This window comes from Lissotriton vulgaris, chromosome 12, assembly GCF_964263255.1.
Source record: "Lissotriton vulgaris chromosome 12, aLisVul1.2, whole genome shotgun sequence".
Lineage (NCBI taxonomy): Eukaryota > Metazoa > Chordata > Amphibia > Caudata > Salamandridae > Lissotriton > Lissotriton vulgaris.
In genome coordinates this window covers 786,555,263-786,573,047 of record NC_141700.1, presented here as the reverse complement: position 1 = coordinate 786,573,047, position 17,785 = coordinate 786,555,263, and the positions used below count along the sequence as shown (strand labels likewise).

At 44.3% G+C, this 17,785-nt stretch overlaps 1 protein-coding gene across 1 annotated transcript in view; it reads right to left on the bottom strand.

Moving 5' to 3' along the window:
• LOC147678720 (cornifelin-like) overlaps positions 1-17,506 on the bottom strand; it is a 40,225-nt gene extending 22,719 nt beyond the window's left edge. Inside the window, exons 1-2 of the mRNA XM_086946632.1 lie at positions 17,390-17,506; positions 2,534-2,654 (exon numbers count right to left, since the gene is read on the bottom strand). Coding sequence (XP_086802758.1) covers positions 2,534-2,648 — 115 coding nt within the window. The 5' untranslated portion in view covers positions 2,649-2,654; positions 17,390-17,506. The remainder of the gene's footprint in view (positions 1-2,533; positions 2,655-17,389) is intronic.
• Positions 17,507-17,785: the final 279 nt, after the last annotated feature.

Below are 17,785 nucleotides of genomic sequence, written 5' to 3'. Positions count from 1 at the left end.
GTGTGCAGTTCAGCAGAGCCTCCCACTCTGTGAGTGGGTGTGTCACCAGATTCAGTTCTCTACTAATGCAGTAGATGAGAATGAGGTGGCTTAACCTGGGTACCATTGCGTATGGATTCACTTCATGAGCATGATAAGCCCAGTTAGGAACCATTGAGGGTGCCACCTGCATAGACCAGGTCTGGGGGAGTCACCCTCGAATTCGATAGATCCAGGCTCCTCTTCTGCTGGCCTTGAAAGCCTCCTCTGTACTGGCTCTCAATACCAGGAGTCTGGGGTGGCTCCCAGGTGTCCATTGGCCTACACTTGAAAAGCCTTTAAGAATTCTGAATAGCCAACTAAAATTTCACATTGAAAAGAATAAAATGGTTAAACTTTCCACCATTTTGGAATGTGCTCACCTCTTAATACAGAAGGGCTCTGGACTATATCCCCCACCCCCCCCATTCTCAAGTACACAAGAGCAGGTATGTCCACAGTGTCTCATAGGTTCTACTATCCCCCTATACTGGGGATAAGCAAATGCAGCGGCATAACAAAACATCAGGGCCCCTCTGGAAGGTAAGGTGAGGGGGTCCCCATTACCCATTCCCTACCGGACTTGCTGCTTCTGACTGGTTTTATGTGTTGCACTTGGCCAGCCCAAGGAGGTCCCCTGTGAGGTGAAAGGTGTTGGCCCCCCTTCCCCACACCACAGGGGTTGTGGGGCCCTCCATTGCATCTTTGAAGAAATTATTCTGCCTCTGTTACAAGACTCACCCTAAGCTCAGTCATTTCAGTAGGACATTGGGGGCAGACTTGAAATGATGGCCTGTGAGGTTTACTATGACTCTGAAGACCCGCCTTAATCACCACTTCCTGTCTGATTACTCCCATGAGCACCAGCAGCAGAGATCCAGCAGTGAGGGACATTGCAGAGTTAGAGGCACAACCCTGCTACCAATGATGCCACTCTAATCCCAGGAGAGAAGGGAGATCTAAGTGATTGGGGGAGCACAATCTTCCCACGAGTAGCAAGGGAAGGATCTCGCACAGCTACCATCAGCGATTGAGGGATTCACACTCCGCCTCCGTTCATTAAATAGATTCCGACTACTTCCCCAATGTTGTTAGTAAATGAACCCTAACACTTGTTGAACAAGATCATGTTACCATAAAATGATCTAGAAATTACGAATTACAAATTTACTAATATGAACTAGTGAAGGGTCCCACCGCTGTCACCATTTGCGTGCAGGGGATTCACAATAGTGGGACTGTTATCAAATTCACCATATATCTACTGTTTTCATTAGTGAGTAGGAACATTCAAAATCCTGCTACCATAATTAGTGAACAATCACAGCTCTGCCACGATTAGTTAATAGGGCATAGGGCAATCACCATTGAAACACTGTTATCTAGTAAAAAATGCTGATTACTATTAGTGAGTAGTCGAATCACATATATGCCACTGTAAGACAGTGAGAGATCTCATTGTGGCTACTAGTGAGTGGAGAAATTACAATCCTGCCAATTCTCTTTAGTGAAGGATCCCATGGACTGTGCTTAATTTGAGCCGGTGATTGCGGGTGGTGTCCACTTGGGCTCATATTTGGGGACCAACACTTATTTTTCTTCAACAGACGTTTAACCAGAACAAGAGACAGAAAAAAACACAAAAGTGAGAAAGAAGGAGGAAGAGAAAGATGGGAAAAAAGTAACAAAAGGAGAAAGTAGGAGCGAAAAAGAACACACAGGAGTGAGTGTGAGGGGCAGAGAGTACTGGGGGGATGAATTAATGATGCATGAGGGAGAATCAAGACAACATAGCATAGCATCACAACCTTCTTCAGCTGCCTACTGCAGCTTTTGAATAAAAGTTTGGGCCCCGGCACTTATTATTCTACAAATGAACCTAGGCCCATAGTTGCTAATGTGTGTCTGTGAATCATGATGATGATACTGTTTAATAGTGGGTACCATAGTGTAAACAATGTTGGTGGGCAGCAGATGCCACAAGTAATAGAGGCCGCTTGTGCTATCCAGATGAAGCAGTTCTCCAGTGGCGTTTACTACAGCGTGACAGCACCCCTCTCTGGTCACTAGTGCTAGTCTTTCTAGTGACTACACTCTGGATTTCTGAGCTCTGCAACCAGCATCCAGATGTCAAGGGTGGAAGGAAAGTGATCCCGACTGTCCTGTGCACCCCGTTCCACATTTCATTCCTTGTCATCTACTCATAATAACTCTGGTGTCTCCAGGCGTCAAGGAACATAGGGTCTGATTTATATCTTGGCAGATGGATTACTCTGTCACAACGGTGATGGATATCCCGTCCGCTGACACATAAATCCCTTAGAATATAATTAAATTCATATTTCCGTGGAAAGGATATCCATCCGCTGAGATCTGAATCAGGCCAATAGCCACTACTGGCTTCCAATCTTTTGTGTCTCCTGTGGTGCCAGGGAGCAAGTTAAAAAGTGGGGGATAGGGCCCCCTGTTAGTGAAAGAGAGGCTCATTCCGCAGCCATAGGGTGGTGTAACTTACAGACACTGCAGTCCTCGCAGCAGTCACAGATTTCACTGCTCCAATCGTTGCCACGCATCACCGTGACCTGCGTGGATTTCATGGCGACAGGCTGGTTAACTTGTACCACATTCATGTTGACCTGCAGGAGATAAGAGGGTAAAAAGTAAATGAGGACAAAAACTGAATGTGTTTAGAGTGCAGCCTTTGGTATAATCACAGATATCCCGATAACCCTCTGGAACAAGACTCCATATCTAAAACAAAAAAGGGGTCGGCTGAGGGAATTCATTGTACTGAGGACTGATCATAAACTACCTCGGGTGGAGATAACTTTCAGGATCCATCAGTCATTCTATATCTGCACTTAAACATTAAATTTACATGGTGGCCGAACCAACACCGATCCACCATGAATTCATTTTTAAAACCTCATGAAAATAATCAAGCAATAACTTTTCACTCAGAAGAAAAGTGATTTTAAAACATTTTGGTAAAGAATGATCCTGTCCATCCCAGCATGGAACCTCTAGAGTAAGAGTGAGACAGCCCAAGCACTCCTTCCCGTGGCCAACCTCCCCACCCCTACAGCTACCTCTAGTAACTTCCCGTTTCTTGCCGCTCTGCTTCCTGTACCGTTTCCTACTTCCTACCCTGTAGCCACACCTTCTGCTCTCTTTTTAAGACTCAAATCTGAGGTGTGAAAAATTGTGTAGGTCCTCCCAAACAAATGCCACAAAGTTTTTTTACTGCAATAATCTATGTTAAAAATCCATCCCAGGATTTTACGGTCTACCTACTCTGCATAAAAAACGCACATCTGCAAATCTTGCAATGGCTTGCACATAAGTCTTAAACAGAAAAAGATGTTTTTAGCATCTGCTTTCTGTGTGCTGGGTGCCAAACAACATTTTTCTGTGCCTTTGTTTTCCCTCTTGTGCTCATAGGAGCTCAGACATGGACCAGCAGATATGCCAGACCATGGCCTTGGGTCTGCAGCACGTTCCAGACCTTTAAACAGGGGCGGCTCCTCCACTATGGCAAAGGAGCATCGACCCATGACTTTTAAGCAGTGCTGCCAGGTAAAGGAAACATAAAATGATAATAACTTAGAGATTTAGGGCCCGATGTAGGTCGGTCGGTAACGGCCGAAAATAGGTATTTTCGGCCGTTACCGACCGGTATTCAAGAATTGGCATGTAGGGGCACAATTTTACAGAATCGGTAAATTTACCGATTCGGTAAATTTACCGATTCTGTAAAATACCGAATCGGTATTTTTACCGATTCAGTAAATCTCAGATGAAGGTGGGACTCTTCTCAGTCCCAAAGGCCCTACAAAATCGGTATTTTACCACACAATCCTATTGTGTGGTAAAATACCGAATTCAGGTGTGCATGCACATGTGTGCATGCACACCTAGCCATGTGACAGACAGACATGCCCTTAGGGCATGTCTGTGTGCCACATGGAGCACATGCCTATTTGTGGGGTGCCAGAGGGTGCCAAAGTGACACCCTCTGCACCCTTGCATAATTCGGTATTTACCGATTCTGTAAATACAGAATCGGCATTTCCCATTGATTCCTATGGGCTTCAAAGCCCATAGGAATCAATGGGAAATACCGATTCTGTATTTACAGAATCGGTGAATACCGAATGTTACAGATTCGGTATTTCCACATCTGGAAATACCTACATACCTACCCCTTAGATTTACCGATTTTTAACTACCGAATCGGTAAAATTCGGTAATTAAAAATCGGTAAATCTATTCTACCTACATCTAGCCCATAATCATTTATGATTGCTTTGCAGTCAGGGCTGCTCTGCTCTCGGAGCAGAGCAGGGGAGGAGTGGTTTGCCCACTCCTAAGTGTGCAATGAATATTTGATCGACCCTCTCAGGCCACCCAAACCAGTCATGCGCAATTTCCACATTCTCCATGCAGACTGCATTACAGCCTGCATGGAGATCATGCCCAAGCCCCCAGTCCCTGGTTGAGTGTCGAACCAGGAAGCTCAAAACCAATCACAAAGCTGCACTGCAATGTTGTGATTGCTCAGGGGAGCCTGCGTGCTTACCAATCACAGGGCTACATTGTCTGCATGCTTACCAATCACAATGCTTTATTGCAGTGTTGTGATTGGTCATGGGAGTCTGGCTGTGCTTCCTGTGCCTCAGTCTGACGAGGAGAGCAGGAGCAGAGACGCAGGACCCGGAGCGGCAAGGTAAGTGTTTATTTATTTTTTTTTTTTTTTTACATTACGCACCATTTCCCCCCTCATCACACATCCCAATCCCACCCCCGGCACCCGCAATAGCTCGCCCCCCACAAACCATGCCAGCCGCCACTGCCTTCAAAGATTCCCCTTCCCTTTTACAACTCTGGATTCACTTTAAATACATTTCCAGACACTAACTTGAAACGTCCTACATTTCCATGAAAATGTTCACCATGAGATATTTACACATAGGCCTCAAGGACATTCATGTGATATGCATCAGAAATATGGAATTTGTGAAAATTCAAAATGGATCCCACTACTTCAATACTCAAACTCATACACGCAGACTCATCCTATCACACGTACTACATGCATCGTGTTTTCTGCGAGGTTACCTTATCTAAGGTCATTTTGTCAATGGTAAATTATGATAAATGCGGCTGAAATTGTTTGAAAATACCCCAATTTCACACACATGATGGAAAATGTCACAACCTTCTGGAAGTTTCAAGGTCTTCCATTGAACTTTGTGCAGGTTCCAGGATATGAGTCCTCGCTTACCACTAGAGCAGGGGCTTGAGGGAGGGATTAACACAAAGATGTGAACACCCGTAATCTGGATCACACCCAATGCCCTCTAATCCAGCTGTTCTGGTGTATGTCCAGTGTGCTGGCTTTGGTTGTAGTGAGCGGAGAAGGGCAATGTGCATCAAACATGAGACCAGTACTGATTTCGATATCAATCAATCAATAAGGATTTATAAATCACAGCTAATCATCTTATTCGAACAGCCAGGTCTTGAGGCCATTCAGAATTCCGGAAGTGAGGTGATGGTTCGGAGTTGGATGGGGAGACTGTTCCAGGTCTTTGCTGTGATGTGGGAGAAGAAGCGTCCTCCACTTCTGGTTTGGTAGATGCAAAAGTTTGGGCAAGTAAAGGGAGGCAGAGCATAGACTTCTCGACAATTGGTGGAAGTTCAGGGGGTGGTTATGTAGGTGGGTCCTTGGTTGTGTAGAGCTTTGTGTGCGTGGGTCAGCAGCTTGAATTGGCATCTCTTCTGTACGGGGAGCCAGTGCAGTTGACTGAGGTGGGGTGTGATGTGGGCTCATCAGGGAAGGCTGGGTATGAGTCTGGCTGTGGCGTTCTGTATGGTTTGAAGTCTCTGTAGGAGGTGTGCTTGATTCCTACATAGAGGGCATTGCCATAGTCTAGTCAGCAGGTGATGAGGGCCTGTTTCACAGTGCATCTCGAGTGTAGGGGTAGCCACTTAAATATCTTAAGTAACATATGCAGAGTGAGGAAGCAGATGGAGGAGATGGCATTGATCTATGATTTCATGGTGAGCTTGTTGTCAATTCTGAGGTTTCTGGTATGGTCGGAGGGAGTGGGTGCCGGTCCGATGTCGGATGGCCACCAAGGGTCATTTCATGTGTTGCTGCTGTTGCCAAAGATCAGTACTTCTGTCTTGTCTGTGTTCAGCTGCAGGCACTTGTTCTTCATCCATTCAGCAACGTTTGTCATGTATCTGTGGACGTTGGTTTTGGTGGTGGTGGGCTCGACGGTGAGTGGGAGTATGAGTTAGGTGTCGTTTGCATAGCAAATGATGTGGGATCTGATGATGTTGGCCAGCGGGGTCATATATATACGTTGAAGAGCATGGGGCTGAGGGGCGAGCCCTGGGGGACACCGCAGCTGATATCCTTGGGTTCAGTGGTGTAAGGTGGGAGGTAGATCCTCTAGGTTTTTCCGGTGAGGAAGGAGGGGATCCATCTGAGAGCGCCCCCTTGGATGCCGATGTGGTGGATTCTTTTGATCAGGGTGTGGTGGGATACGCATTTGTAGTGACTACAAACCGCAAGCAGTGCAGGGTTTTACATCAGTTCCAGTGTAGTAAAGGTGAAAAGCAGGCCTGTTCTCTGCCCAGTGTTCATACTCAGGGTAGAATACAGCACAGCAGCACTGGGTGTGTATTGAGGCTCTTGTACATTGTGATTGACAAACAGCATCACACTTATTTTAAGGGTTCTTTGGAAGAGTTCAGGTGTCACACACATTTACACAGCACCGCTCACTCTCAAGGCGGATTACTGGAACCCCCATTCAGACCCAGCACTTTGAAGCAGACTTTATAAAATCCTAGAAAGACTGAACGCTCACCTCTTCTGCTGAGCTCATAGACTGATCCTCCCTTAACTGCCTACACATTTCTATATGTTATACTTTTACTCTCTCCTTTTTAACCATTCTCTCTGGGATTGCTGTGAAGCTGAAAGGCACACTGGGTGCAATATACAATAGCAAGAAATCCGAGTCGAGCTTTATCTCCTTAAATCAATGAAGACCTCAGTAAATAATTTCAGTGCAGCATTGCACGGAGGGCAGAAAATAGTGGAACACCAGATGTAGTAAGATTCACCTGCTGATGACGTCATTGGCAGTGCTCAAGTTGCTTTTGTAGACATTCCTGCTTGTAGCCCACCGCACAGGAGCCATTCATGTAAGATGTGTTTCAGAGTAAAAGGACACATTACTCATAGATATATTAGGCAATATACCATTTGACCACTTGCATGACCCCTTGCCTAAGCCTGCTTACAAATGGCGTTAGGATTTTGGGCAAAGCCAGATCAGGCTAGTTTAGTAGATTTGACTATGGTTTCTCGACACTCCCCCCACAGTGGCATGGCACAAAGAGGTTTGGGCACATACTGTCATCTGTTCTATGCAGGTCCATTGTAGTTTTCCCTATGTTAGCCTATCTGTACATGGCTGTGTGGTCTGTGCATGGGTGTGTGAGAAGTTTTGTGGATCTGTGAGTGGCTTTATGGGTGCATGAGTGGTGTGAGTGGTTGTGTGGGTGGGTAAGTGGGTGTGTGTGTTTGTGAGTGGGTGTGTGAGTGGTTTTGTGGGTCTGTGAGTGGGTGTGTGAGTAGTTGTGTGGGAGCGTAAGTGAGTGTGTGAGCGTATGAGCAGGTGTGTGGGTCTGTGAGTAGATGCATATCTTTTTTAATTGGGGCCTGGATCTGCAGATCCCCTGTGGAACACAGAGAGGGTCATGCTAATTGCCGCAGTACATCAGCGGACCCTTACAAGCTAAAAAAAACATTTTTGGACAGTTTCTTACCCATGGGGTGCTCCCAGAACCCCTTTATCAGTCACATGGGGTCAGAGTACCTCTACCCTGACCGCTTCAATCTCAATCATTTTTAATTGTTATTTTCCCCCTGGGAACTGAGCCTCGATTCACGAAATGGCAGCTGCAACTTTCCTTTCAGATTGCAACCAGTCAATCATGGCACTGCTGTTGGCGCGTGGCTCTATGGTCCTATTGTGATGGATACGGGGTGGATCTGTGTCTCTATATATATATATATATACATAAATATTTTTACTTTATTAACTCCAAAACTAGTGAACAGAATTATATCATATTACAAAAAACACCTTTGCTGGACCAAGATCTAGCTTTCTGCCAAATTTAGTGCAATTCTCTTCTGTGGTTCGGGCTGTAGTCATGTCTAAAATACCGTCAGGAAATTGCATTGCGTTTTGGGATCCCCCCATTTTAGGTCGAGGCAATATACGGTCTGCTGAAGGCAGAACGGAAAGTACCGAGATTTAATGTTTCTCAGTGTTGACTATTTGTCCCGCCTCTGTTTTTGCCTCTCTCCCATTGGCTGGCTTCCTAAACGGAGGCCATCCATTGGAGGAGAGAGCTGTCCCTCCGAATAGGCTCTGTCCTTTTCGGATTTGGAGGTGTGTTCGGTGTTCTTCTTTCCACTTTTAGGCCACGCCCATTCTGAGAACACCAAACACGCCCCCAATCCGAAAAATTTGGAACGTTCTGCAGCCGCCATTTTCTTTACCCCCCGCAGTGAAGGTGAGCCTCGAGCCTCTGCCGCTGCCCCCGTTTGTGCCGATTTTAGTGCTCCTGCACCTCTGTTTGTGCCGTTGTTCTAGCTTTCCTTTATTTATTTAATTCACCGGGAGCCGGCCGTCTCTCCAGCAGTGGGCTTTCCACGAGAGGGCCTCGCTGGGGGCAGTCATGCAGCGAGCGGCAGAGGCAGGGGGCTCCTTCGCCAGTTGAGCTTGACTGGCGGGAGGAAGAACGTAGTTTAATATGGCTTCTCAAATAAATTATTGAACCCGTTCAAGACACTCCGCGTCTTCCTCACTACAATGTCATGTCTTTTCGCTAATGTGCGCGTTCAAACAGTGATTACATCATCTGTTCCTGCGCCGGAAGAGGTCCGCCAAAAAGGTCCAACAAAACGGAAGTAAACACGCATTCCATGCTCTTTGGTCAGCAAATAGTAGTAGATGCTTTCCGCTCTGAGCTGGAAGTGCACAGGCGTGCGTAATGTGGGCATGCGCTGTGCTCCGGTCTCAAGATGGAGGGTAGCCGTTGGTATTACAGCCGGGAGCAGCTACAACAGAGCCCGTCCCGCCGAGGTATTACAGCCGGGAGCTGCTAAACAGAGCCCGTCCCGCCGTACAGGGCTCGACGCTGATAAAGAAGGTTGGTAAGCCCTCAGGCACTTGGGTGCTGCCGCCAGCGAAGCGCCTCTGTGTGCATGCGTCTGGAGTTAGACGTTCCTAATACTAACTTGCTGCTGGGATAATTGCGCCGAGGCTCGGAAGCCATCTGGGGGTGCGCGAGGCAAGGAGGGGAACTGGCCAAGTGCCCGGGAATGGTGGAGGCTCAGTCGTCAGGTTAGTGTGATTGACACGCGCTTGATGTTGTGGGGATCTGTTTGGGCGATATGTTGGGGAACATCTGATGATGAACGATGTCTGTGATTTGTTTTGTGGGTCTTCGAGTTCTTGGGGTTGTTGCTTTCAGGAGTATACCTCTTCCCCTTGTTAAATACAAGCCGCAGATCCTCTTCCTTTGAAAGTGAATGATGACGACAGCGGTCGGACAGTCTGGTATTCCACATGACTGGGGTGGAATCCGCCGATAATACGACCCCAAACATAATTAAGAGGGATATTGCAATTTTAATGTAATTGTTCAAGCCCTTTCGTAAAAAACTGAAGTAGTTCTATTTGCTCCAACTGTCACCACAGGCATGATAACTTCCTATGCCAGTGTTTTTAACTTTCCAGGTGAAAAGCAGCTCCTCATGGTTAGAATGGTGTGCTTCCTTCTGAAGAGTGCCCGGGTAGGTAGCAGGCATGATTTCTACCTGCTACTGTTAACAGTACAGTAGTAGGCAAGTCCAGTGCGATGAAATGAACTGGGGGGGTTGAGGTGCTTCTGTGCTAGATGGGTGTCCCACTGGCTCCCTCCCGCTCCGTGGCAGCCCATCTCACTCCCTCCCTTGCTCATCAGGCCAGCCGCCATGTTACTCATTGTGATCTGTTTTTTGCCCTCTGTTCCCTGCTTGTGCTCGATTGCCTCTGTACCCTTGTTGTGAACTGTTTTTTCTGGCCTCTGTTCCCTGTGTGTGGCTCTGTGTGTGTGGGGGGGGCTCTGTGTTTGTGTGTGGGGGGCTCTGTGTGTGGGGGGGGGGGGGCTCTGTGTGTGTGTGGGGCTCTGTGTGTGTTTGGGGGGCTCTGTGTGTGGGGGGGCTCTGTGTGTGTGTGTGTGGGGCTCTGTGTGTGTGTGTGTGTGGGGGGGGGCTCTGGGTGGGTAGCTTTTTAGTAGATGGCTCTGTGTGGGTGGCTCTATCTGTGTGGGGATGGCTCTGTGTGGGGGGGGCTCTGTGTGTGTGTGGGAGGGTTCTGTGTGTGTGGGGGGAGCTGTGTGTGTGTGTGTGTGGGGGGGCTCTGTGCGTGTGTGGGGCTCTGTGTGTGTGGGGCTCTGTGTGGGTAGCTTTTTTTGTAGGTGGCTCTATGTGTGGGCGGCTCTGTATGTGGGTGGGTGGCTCTGTGTGTGGGTTTAGAGATTACGCTATTGGCATTGTAAATGACAATACCATTTATTTATGATTTAAAAAAAAAATCATCAACAATGCCAATAGCTCTACCTTTAATAATGCTGAGACCATTGCATTGTAAATGCTTGTTTAATGTCCCCACCTGACAGATAACCTTGAAAATTTCCAGACAGCAGCTGAAGTGACAGGCAAACAAGTTTTGAAATTTTCGTGAAGATTTGTCAAGTTATTAGCAAAACAAAAACGCTCTTCATTTATATATGTTCCACAAATGCCACACCTTACTTCCAGACGACAGCAGCGCAGTCATCAAGTGCACGGGTACAATTCAATTGCCTAACGGGTTTCAGACATTCAATACGTCCTTGTTCACAGGCCTGAGCAGCAACAAATTCAAATGGCAAAAGACTCAGAATGATGTTGCAAGTACCTTTTATTGCACACAAGTGGGGCCTCACATAATGTCCAAATTGCACTCTGGGATCCTAGTCTTATGTATTGCTGACATAGTTCGTAATAAAACTCATGACGTTAGGCAATTGAATTGTATCTGTGCACTTGATGACTGTGCTGCTGCCGCATGGAACTACGGTTTACAGATGGAAAGTGCATACTAAAGCTTGTGGCTCTCACCTCTTATTTATATCTCTCTCTCTGTCTTGTATCTCTTTATCACTGTCTCTACCTCTCTCACCTCTTATTTATATCTGTCCGTCTGTCTTGTATCTCTCTTTATCACTATCACTACCTCTCTCACCTCTTATTTATATCTCTGTCTTATATCTCCTTATCACTATCTCTACCTCTTTCACCTCTTATTTATATCTCTCTGTCTGTCTTGTATCTCTTCATCACTATCTCTACCTCTCTCACCTCTTATTTATATCTCTCTCTGTCTGTCGTATCTCTCTTTATCAATATCTATACCTCTCTTACCTCTTATTTATATCTCTCTCTGTCTGTCTTGTATCTCTTTATCACTATCTCTACCTCTCTCACCTCTTATTTATATCTCTCTGTCTGTCTTGTATCTCTCTTTATCACTATCACTACCACTCTCACCTCTTATTTATATCTCTCTCTGTCTTGTATCTCCTTATCACTATCTCTACCTCTCTCACCTCTTATTTATATCTCTCTGTCTGTCTTGTATCTATCTTTATCACTATCTCTACCTCTCTCACCTCTTATTTATATCTATCTCTCTGTCTTGTATCTCTTTATCAATATCTATACCTCTCTTACCTCTTATTTATATTTCTCTCTGTCTGTCTTGTATCTTTTTATCACTATCTCTACCTCTCTCACCTCTTATTTATATCTCTCTGTCTGTCTTGAATCTCTTTATCACTATCTCTACCTCTCTCTCCTCTTATTTATATCTCTCTCTGTCTGTCGTATATCTCTTTATCACTATCTCTACCTCTCTCACCTCTTATTTATATCTCTATGTCTGTCTTGTATCTCTTTATCACTATCTCTACCTCTCTCACCTCTTATTTATATCTCTCTCTCTGTCTTGTATCTCTTTATCACTATCTCTACCTCTCTCACCTCTTATTTATATCTCTCTCTGTCTTGTATCTCTTTATCAATATCTATACCTCTCTTACCTCTTATTTATATCTCTCTCTCTGTCTGTCTTTTATCTCTTTATCACTATCTCTACCTCTCTCACCTCTTATTTATATCTCTCTCTCTGTCTTGTATCTCTTTATCAATATCTATACCTCTCTCACCTCTTATTTATATCTCTCTGTCTGTCTTGTATCTCTTTATCAATATCTATACCTCTCTCACCTCTTATTTATATCTCTCTGTCTGTCTTGTATCTCTCTTTATCACTTTCTCTACCTCTCTCTCCTCTTATTTATATCTCTCTCTCTCTGTCGTCTATCTCTTTATCACTATCTCTACCTCTCTCTCCTCTTATTTATATCTCTATCTGTTTTGTATCTCTTTATCAATATCTATACCTCTCTTACCTCTTATTTATATCTCTCTGTCTGTCTTTTATCTCTTTATCACTATCTCTACCTCTCTCACCTCTTATTTATATCTCTCTCTCTGTCTTGTATCTCTTTATCAATATCTATACCTCTCTCACCTCTTATTTATATCTATCTCTCTGTCTTGTATCTCTTTATCAATATCTATACCTCTCTTACCTCTTATTTATATTTCTCTCTGTCTGTCTTGTATCTTTTTATCACTATCTCTACCTCTCTCACCTCTTATTTATATCTCTCTGTCTGTCTTGAATCTCTTTATCACTATCTCTACCTCTCTCTCCTCTTATTTATATCTCTCTCTGTCTGTCGTATATCTCTTTATCACTATCTCTACCTCTCTCACCTCTTATTTATATCTCTATGTCTGTCTTGTATCTCTTTATCACTATCTCTACCTCTCTCACCTCTTATTTATATCTCTCTCTGTCTTGTATCTCTTTATCAATATCTCTACCTCTCTCACCTCTTATTTATATCTCTCTCTCTGTCTGTCTTTTATCTCTTTATCACTATCTCTACCTCTCTCACCTCTTATTTATATCTCTCTCTCTGTCTTGTATCTCTTTATCAATATCTATACCTCTCTCACCTCTTATTTATATCTCTCTGTCTGTCTTGTATCTCTTTATCAATATCTATACCTCTCTCACCTCTTATTTATATCTCTCTGTCTGTCTTGTATCTCTCTTTATCACTTTCTCTACCTCTCTCTCCTCTTATTTATATCTCTCTCTCTCTGTCGTATATCTCTTTATCACTATCTCTACCTCTCTCTCCTCTTATTTATATCTCTATCTGTTTTGTATCTCTTTATCAATATCTATACCTCTCTTACCTCTTATTTATATCTCTCTGTCTGTCTTTTATCTCTTTATCACTATCTCTACCTCTCTCACCTCTTATTTATATCTCTCTCTCTGTCTTGTATCTCTTTATCAATATCTATACCTCTCTCACCTCTTATTTATATCTCTCTGTCTGTCTTGTATCTATCTTTATCACTTTCTCTACCTCTCTCTCCTCTTATTTATATCTCTCTCTGTCTGTCGTATATCTCTTTATCACTATCTCTACCTCTTTCACCTCGTATTTATATCTCTATGTCTGTCTTGTATCTCTTTATCACTTTCTCTACCTCTCTCTCCTCTTATTTATATATCTCTCTGTCTTGTATCTCTTTATCAATATCTATACCTCTCTTACCTCTTATTTATATCTCTCTCTGTCTGTCTTGTATCTTTTTATCACTATCTCTACCTCTCTCACCTCTTATTTATATCTCTCTGTCTGTCTTGTATCTCTTTATCACTATCTCTACCTCTCTCTCCTCTTATTTATATCTCTCTCTGTCTGTCGTATATCTCTTTATCACTATCTCTACCTCTTTCACCTCTTATTTATATCTCTATGTCTGTCTTGTATCTCTTTATCACTATCTCTACCTCTCTCACCTCTTATTTATATTTCTCTCTCTGTCTTGTATCTCTTTATCACTATCTCTACCTCTCTCTCCTCTTGTTTATATCTCTCTCTGTCTGTCGTATATCTCTTTATCACTATCTCTACCTCTTTCACCTCTTATTTATATCTCTATGTGTGTCTTGTATTTCTTTATCACTATCTCTACCTCTCTCACCTCTTATTTATATCTCTCTCTCTGTCTTGTATCTCTTTATCACTATCTCTACCTCTCTCACCTCTTATTTATATCTCTCTCTGTCTGTCTAGTATCTCTCTTTTTCACTATCTCTCTCACCTACCAATTATATCTCTCTCTGTCTGTCTTGTATCTCTTTATCACTATCTCTACCTCTCTCACCTCTTATTTATATCTCTCTCTGTCTGTCGTATATCTCTTTATCACTATCTCTACCTCTTTCACCTCTTATTTATATCTCTATGTCTGTCTTGTATCTCTTTATCACTATCTCTACCTCTCTCACCTCTTATTTATATTTCTCTCTCTGTCTTGTATCTGTTTATCACTATCTCTACCTTTTTCACCTCTTATTTGTATCTCTATGTCTGTCTTGTATCTCTCTTTATCACTATCTCTACCTCTCTCACCTCTTATTTATATCTCTCTCTCTGTCTTGTATCTCTCTTTATCACTATCACTACCTCTCTCACCTCTTATTTATATCTCTGTCTTATATCTCCTTATCACTATCTCTACCTCTCTCACCTCCTATTTATATCTCTCTCTGTCTGTCTAGTATCTCTCTTTTTCACTATCTCTCTCACCTACCAATTATATCTCTCTCTGTCTGTCTTGTATCTCTTTATCACTATCTCTACCTCTCTCACCTCTTATTTATATCTCTCTCTGTCTGTCGTATATCTCTTTATCACTATCTCTACCTCTTTCACCTCTTATTTACATCTCTATGTCTGTCTTGTATCTCTTTATCACTATCTCTACCTCTCTCACCTCTTATTTATATTTCTCTCTCTGTCTTGTATCTCTTTATCACTATCTCTACCTCTCTCTCCTCTTATTTATATCTCTCTCTGTCTGTCGTATATCTCTTTATCACTATCTCTACCTCTTTCACCTCTTATTTATATCTCTATGTCTGTCTTGTATTTCTTTATCACTATCTCTACCTCTCTCACCTCTTATTTATATCTCTCTCTCTGTCTTGTATCTCTTTATCACTATCTCTACCTCTCTCACCTCTTATTTATATCTCTCTCTGTCTGTCTAGTATCTCTCTTTTTCACTATCTCTCTCTCACCTACCGATTATATCTCTCTCTGTCTGTCTTGTATCTCTTTATCACTATCTCTACCTCTCTCACCTCTTATTTATATCTCTCTCTGTCTGTCGTATATCTCTTTATCACTATCTCTACCTCTTTCACCTCTTATTTATATCTCTATGTCTGTCTTGTATCTCTTTATCACTATCTCTACCTCTCTCACCTCTTATTTATATTTCTCTCTCTGTCTTGTATCTCTTTATCACTATCTCTACCTCTTTCACCTCTTATTTATATCTGTATGTCTGTCTTGTATTTCTTTATCACTATCTCTACCTCTCTCACCTCTTATTTATATCTCTCTCTCTCTGTCTTGTATCTCTCTTTATCACTATCACTACCTCTCTCACCTCTTATTTATATATCTCTCTCTCTGTCTTATATCTCCTTATCACTATCTCTACCTCTCTCACCTCCTATTTATATCTCTCTCTGTCTGTCTAGTATCTCTCTTTTTCACTATCTCTCTCACCTACCAATTATATCTCTCTCTGTCTGTCTTGTATCTCTTCATCACTATCTCTACCTCTCTCACCTCTTATTTATATCTCTCTCTGTCTGTCTTGTATCTCTTTATCACTATATCCTCTCTTTCCTCGCCTCTCTTAGTTATAGCTCGCTCTGTCAGTTTTTTTATCTCTTTCTTTATGTTGCTTTTTTTACAGGTACCTCTTTCTGTTTCTGTTCCTTTGCCCTCTCTTCTTGCCCCTCATTTCCCTCTCTCTGTCACTCTCGCTTCTCGTTTTCACCCCTCTCTCTAGTTATCTCCCCCATTTGCTCAATCTGCCACCCTCTCCTCCTTCCTATAATTCATGTCTTCCTTTCTCTTTCCTCTCTCTTTATTCCTCTTTCTCCTGTCTCCTTTTTCCTCTGATTTGTCGTTTTTTCTTCTCTCCCCTCTTTCTTCGCTCTCAGATTCCCTCTTTTTTCTTTCTCTCTCTTTCTTTCTTTCCCTCACTTTCCCTCATCTCTCTCTTCCTCGCTCTCCCCTTCTGTGTCTGTTGTCTCTCTCCCTCACACTCCTCCTCTTCCTCACGCTCCGGACGGACCACATTCTGCTGATTTCTAGGGGGTTTGTTGCGTAACTTGTGTAAATCTTTCTAGTGTAATTACCGTGCGGTATTGTGTGAGAAGTGTCATCCAGCATTTGGCGCTATTTTCTCAGAACAAAATGCTCCCGTGCCTTTACAATGGCCCGAGGATGCTTTTTATGCTAAGAAAATAGCGCTGAATGCTCCGGGACGGAGCAGCGGTAGCCCGCGGCGCTCCTTGTTGTTCCTCTGCGCCTGCGGTTGGACTAGTGTCCCGCATTTGAATGCTGGACCCCCGCTTCCAAAGTCGGCAACTTGGCCCAAAGACCACCTCTTCAGGTGAGAATTGAGGTGCATTGGCGGAGCCGTGTGGAGCTCCTAATCCTGGAATACCTAGGAGAACTGAAGGTCAGGGTTGAGGTGTACTGGCAGAGCAACCAATGACTCCTAGGATTGACACCGCAGAGGGATCTGGGAGCCCGGGCGGAGCTGTGCGAGGGTCCTGGAGTCCCCAGCATTGGAGAAGCATGCCCAGGGCTCTGACGCTGTAGCAGAGCTGTATGGCTGTGCTGTGCTAGTGTTAGAATAACAGAGGGTGCTGTAGCGTTGGATCGAGGTGCACTGGTGGAGCTGTGGGAGGGTCGTGGAGTCCCCAGTACTGGATAAGCATGCAAAGGGCTCAGGCGCTGTAGCAGAGCTGTATACCCGTGCTGTGCTGGGGTTAGAATAACGGGGGAGCTGTAACTCTGGATAGAGGTGCACTGGTGGAGCTGTGCGAGAGTTGTGGAGTCCCCAGTACTGGGGAAGCATGCCCAGGGCTCAGGCGCTGTAGCAGAGCTGTATGGCTGTGCTGTGCTAGTGTTATATTAACACAGGGTGCCGTACTTCTAGATAGAGGTGCACTGGTGGAGCTGTGTGAATTGCAGTACTGGTGTTCTAGGTGTGGAGTAATGTACCAACCTCTCTCTCGTCTCCTTCCCTCCCGCTGTCCTCTGTCTTCCGATCTGGCGCTCTCCTCCACCTGCCAGTAGCTGCTCTCTTTTTAGCTCAGCCAGGAGGTGCCCACGGGGAGCTCTGCGAACGAATGCGCTCCTCCTGGAAGTGTTGGCCCTTTACCTTCTTCGGACAGAGGTGGGAAACTGGTTTTACACGCAAATAGATGGAATTCCCCAACCACACCAAACCCATGACAACTTGAACTTTACCTGTCTGCCACGACTCTCTAACTGCACAGCTGAGAGAGCATGCGGACCAGCAAACACTCTCCCAGGGGCCACAAAGTATGGTCTGTGGTGTGCCCGGGGCCGCATTGATGCCTGCAGGGTGGGAGAGGACCCTTACAGGGAATGGGGTAAA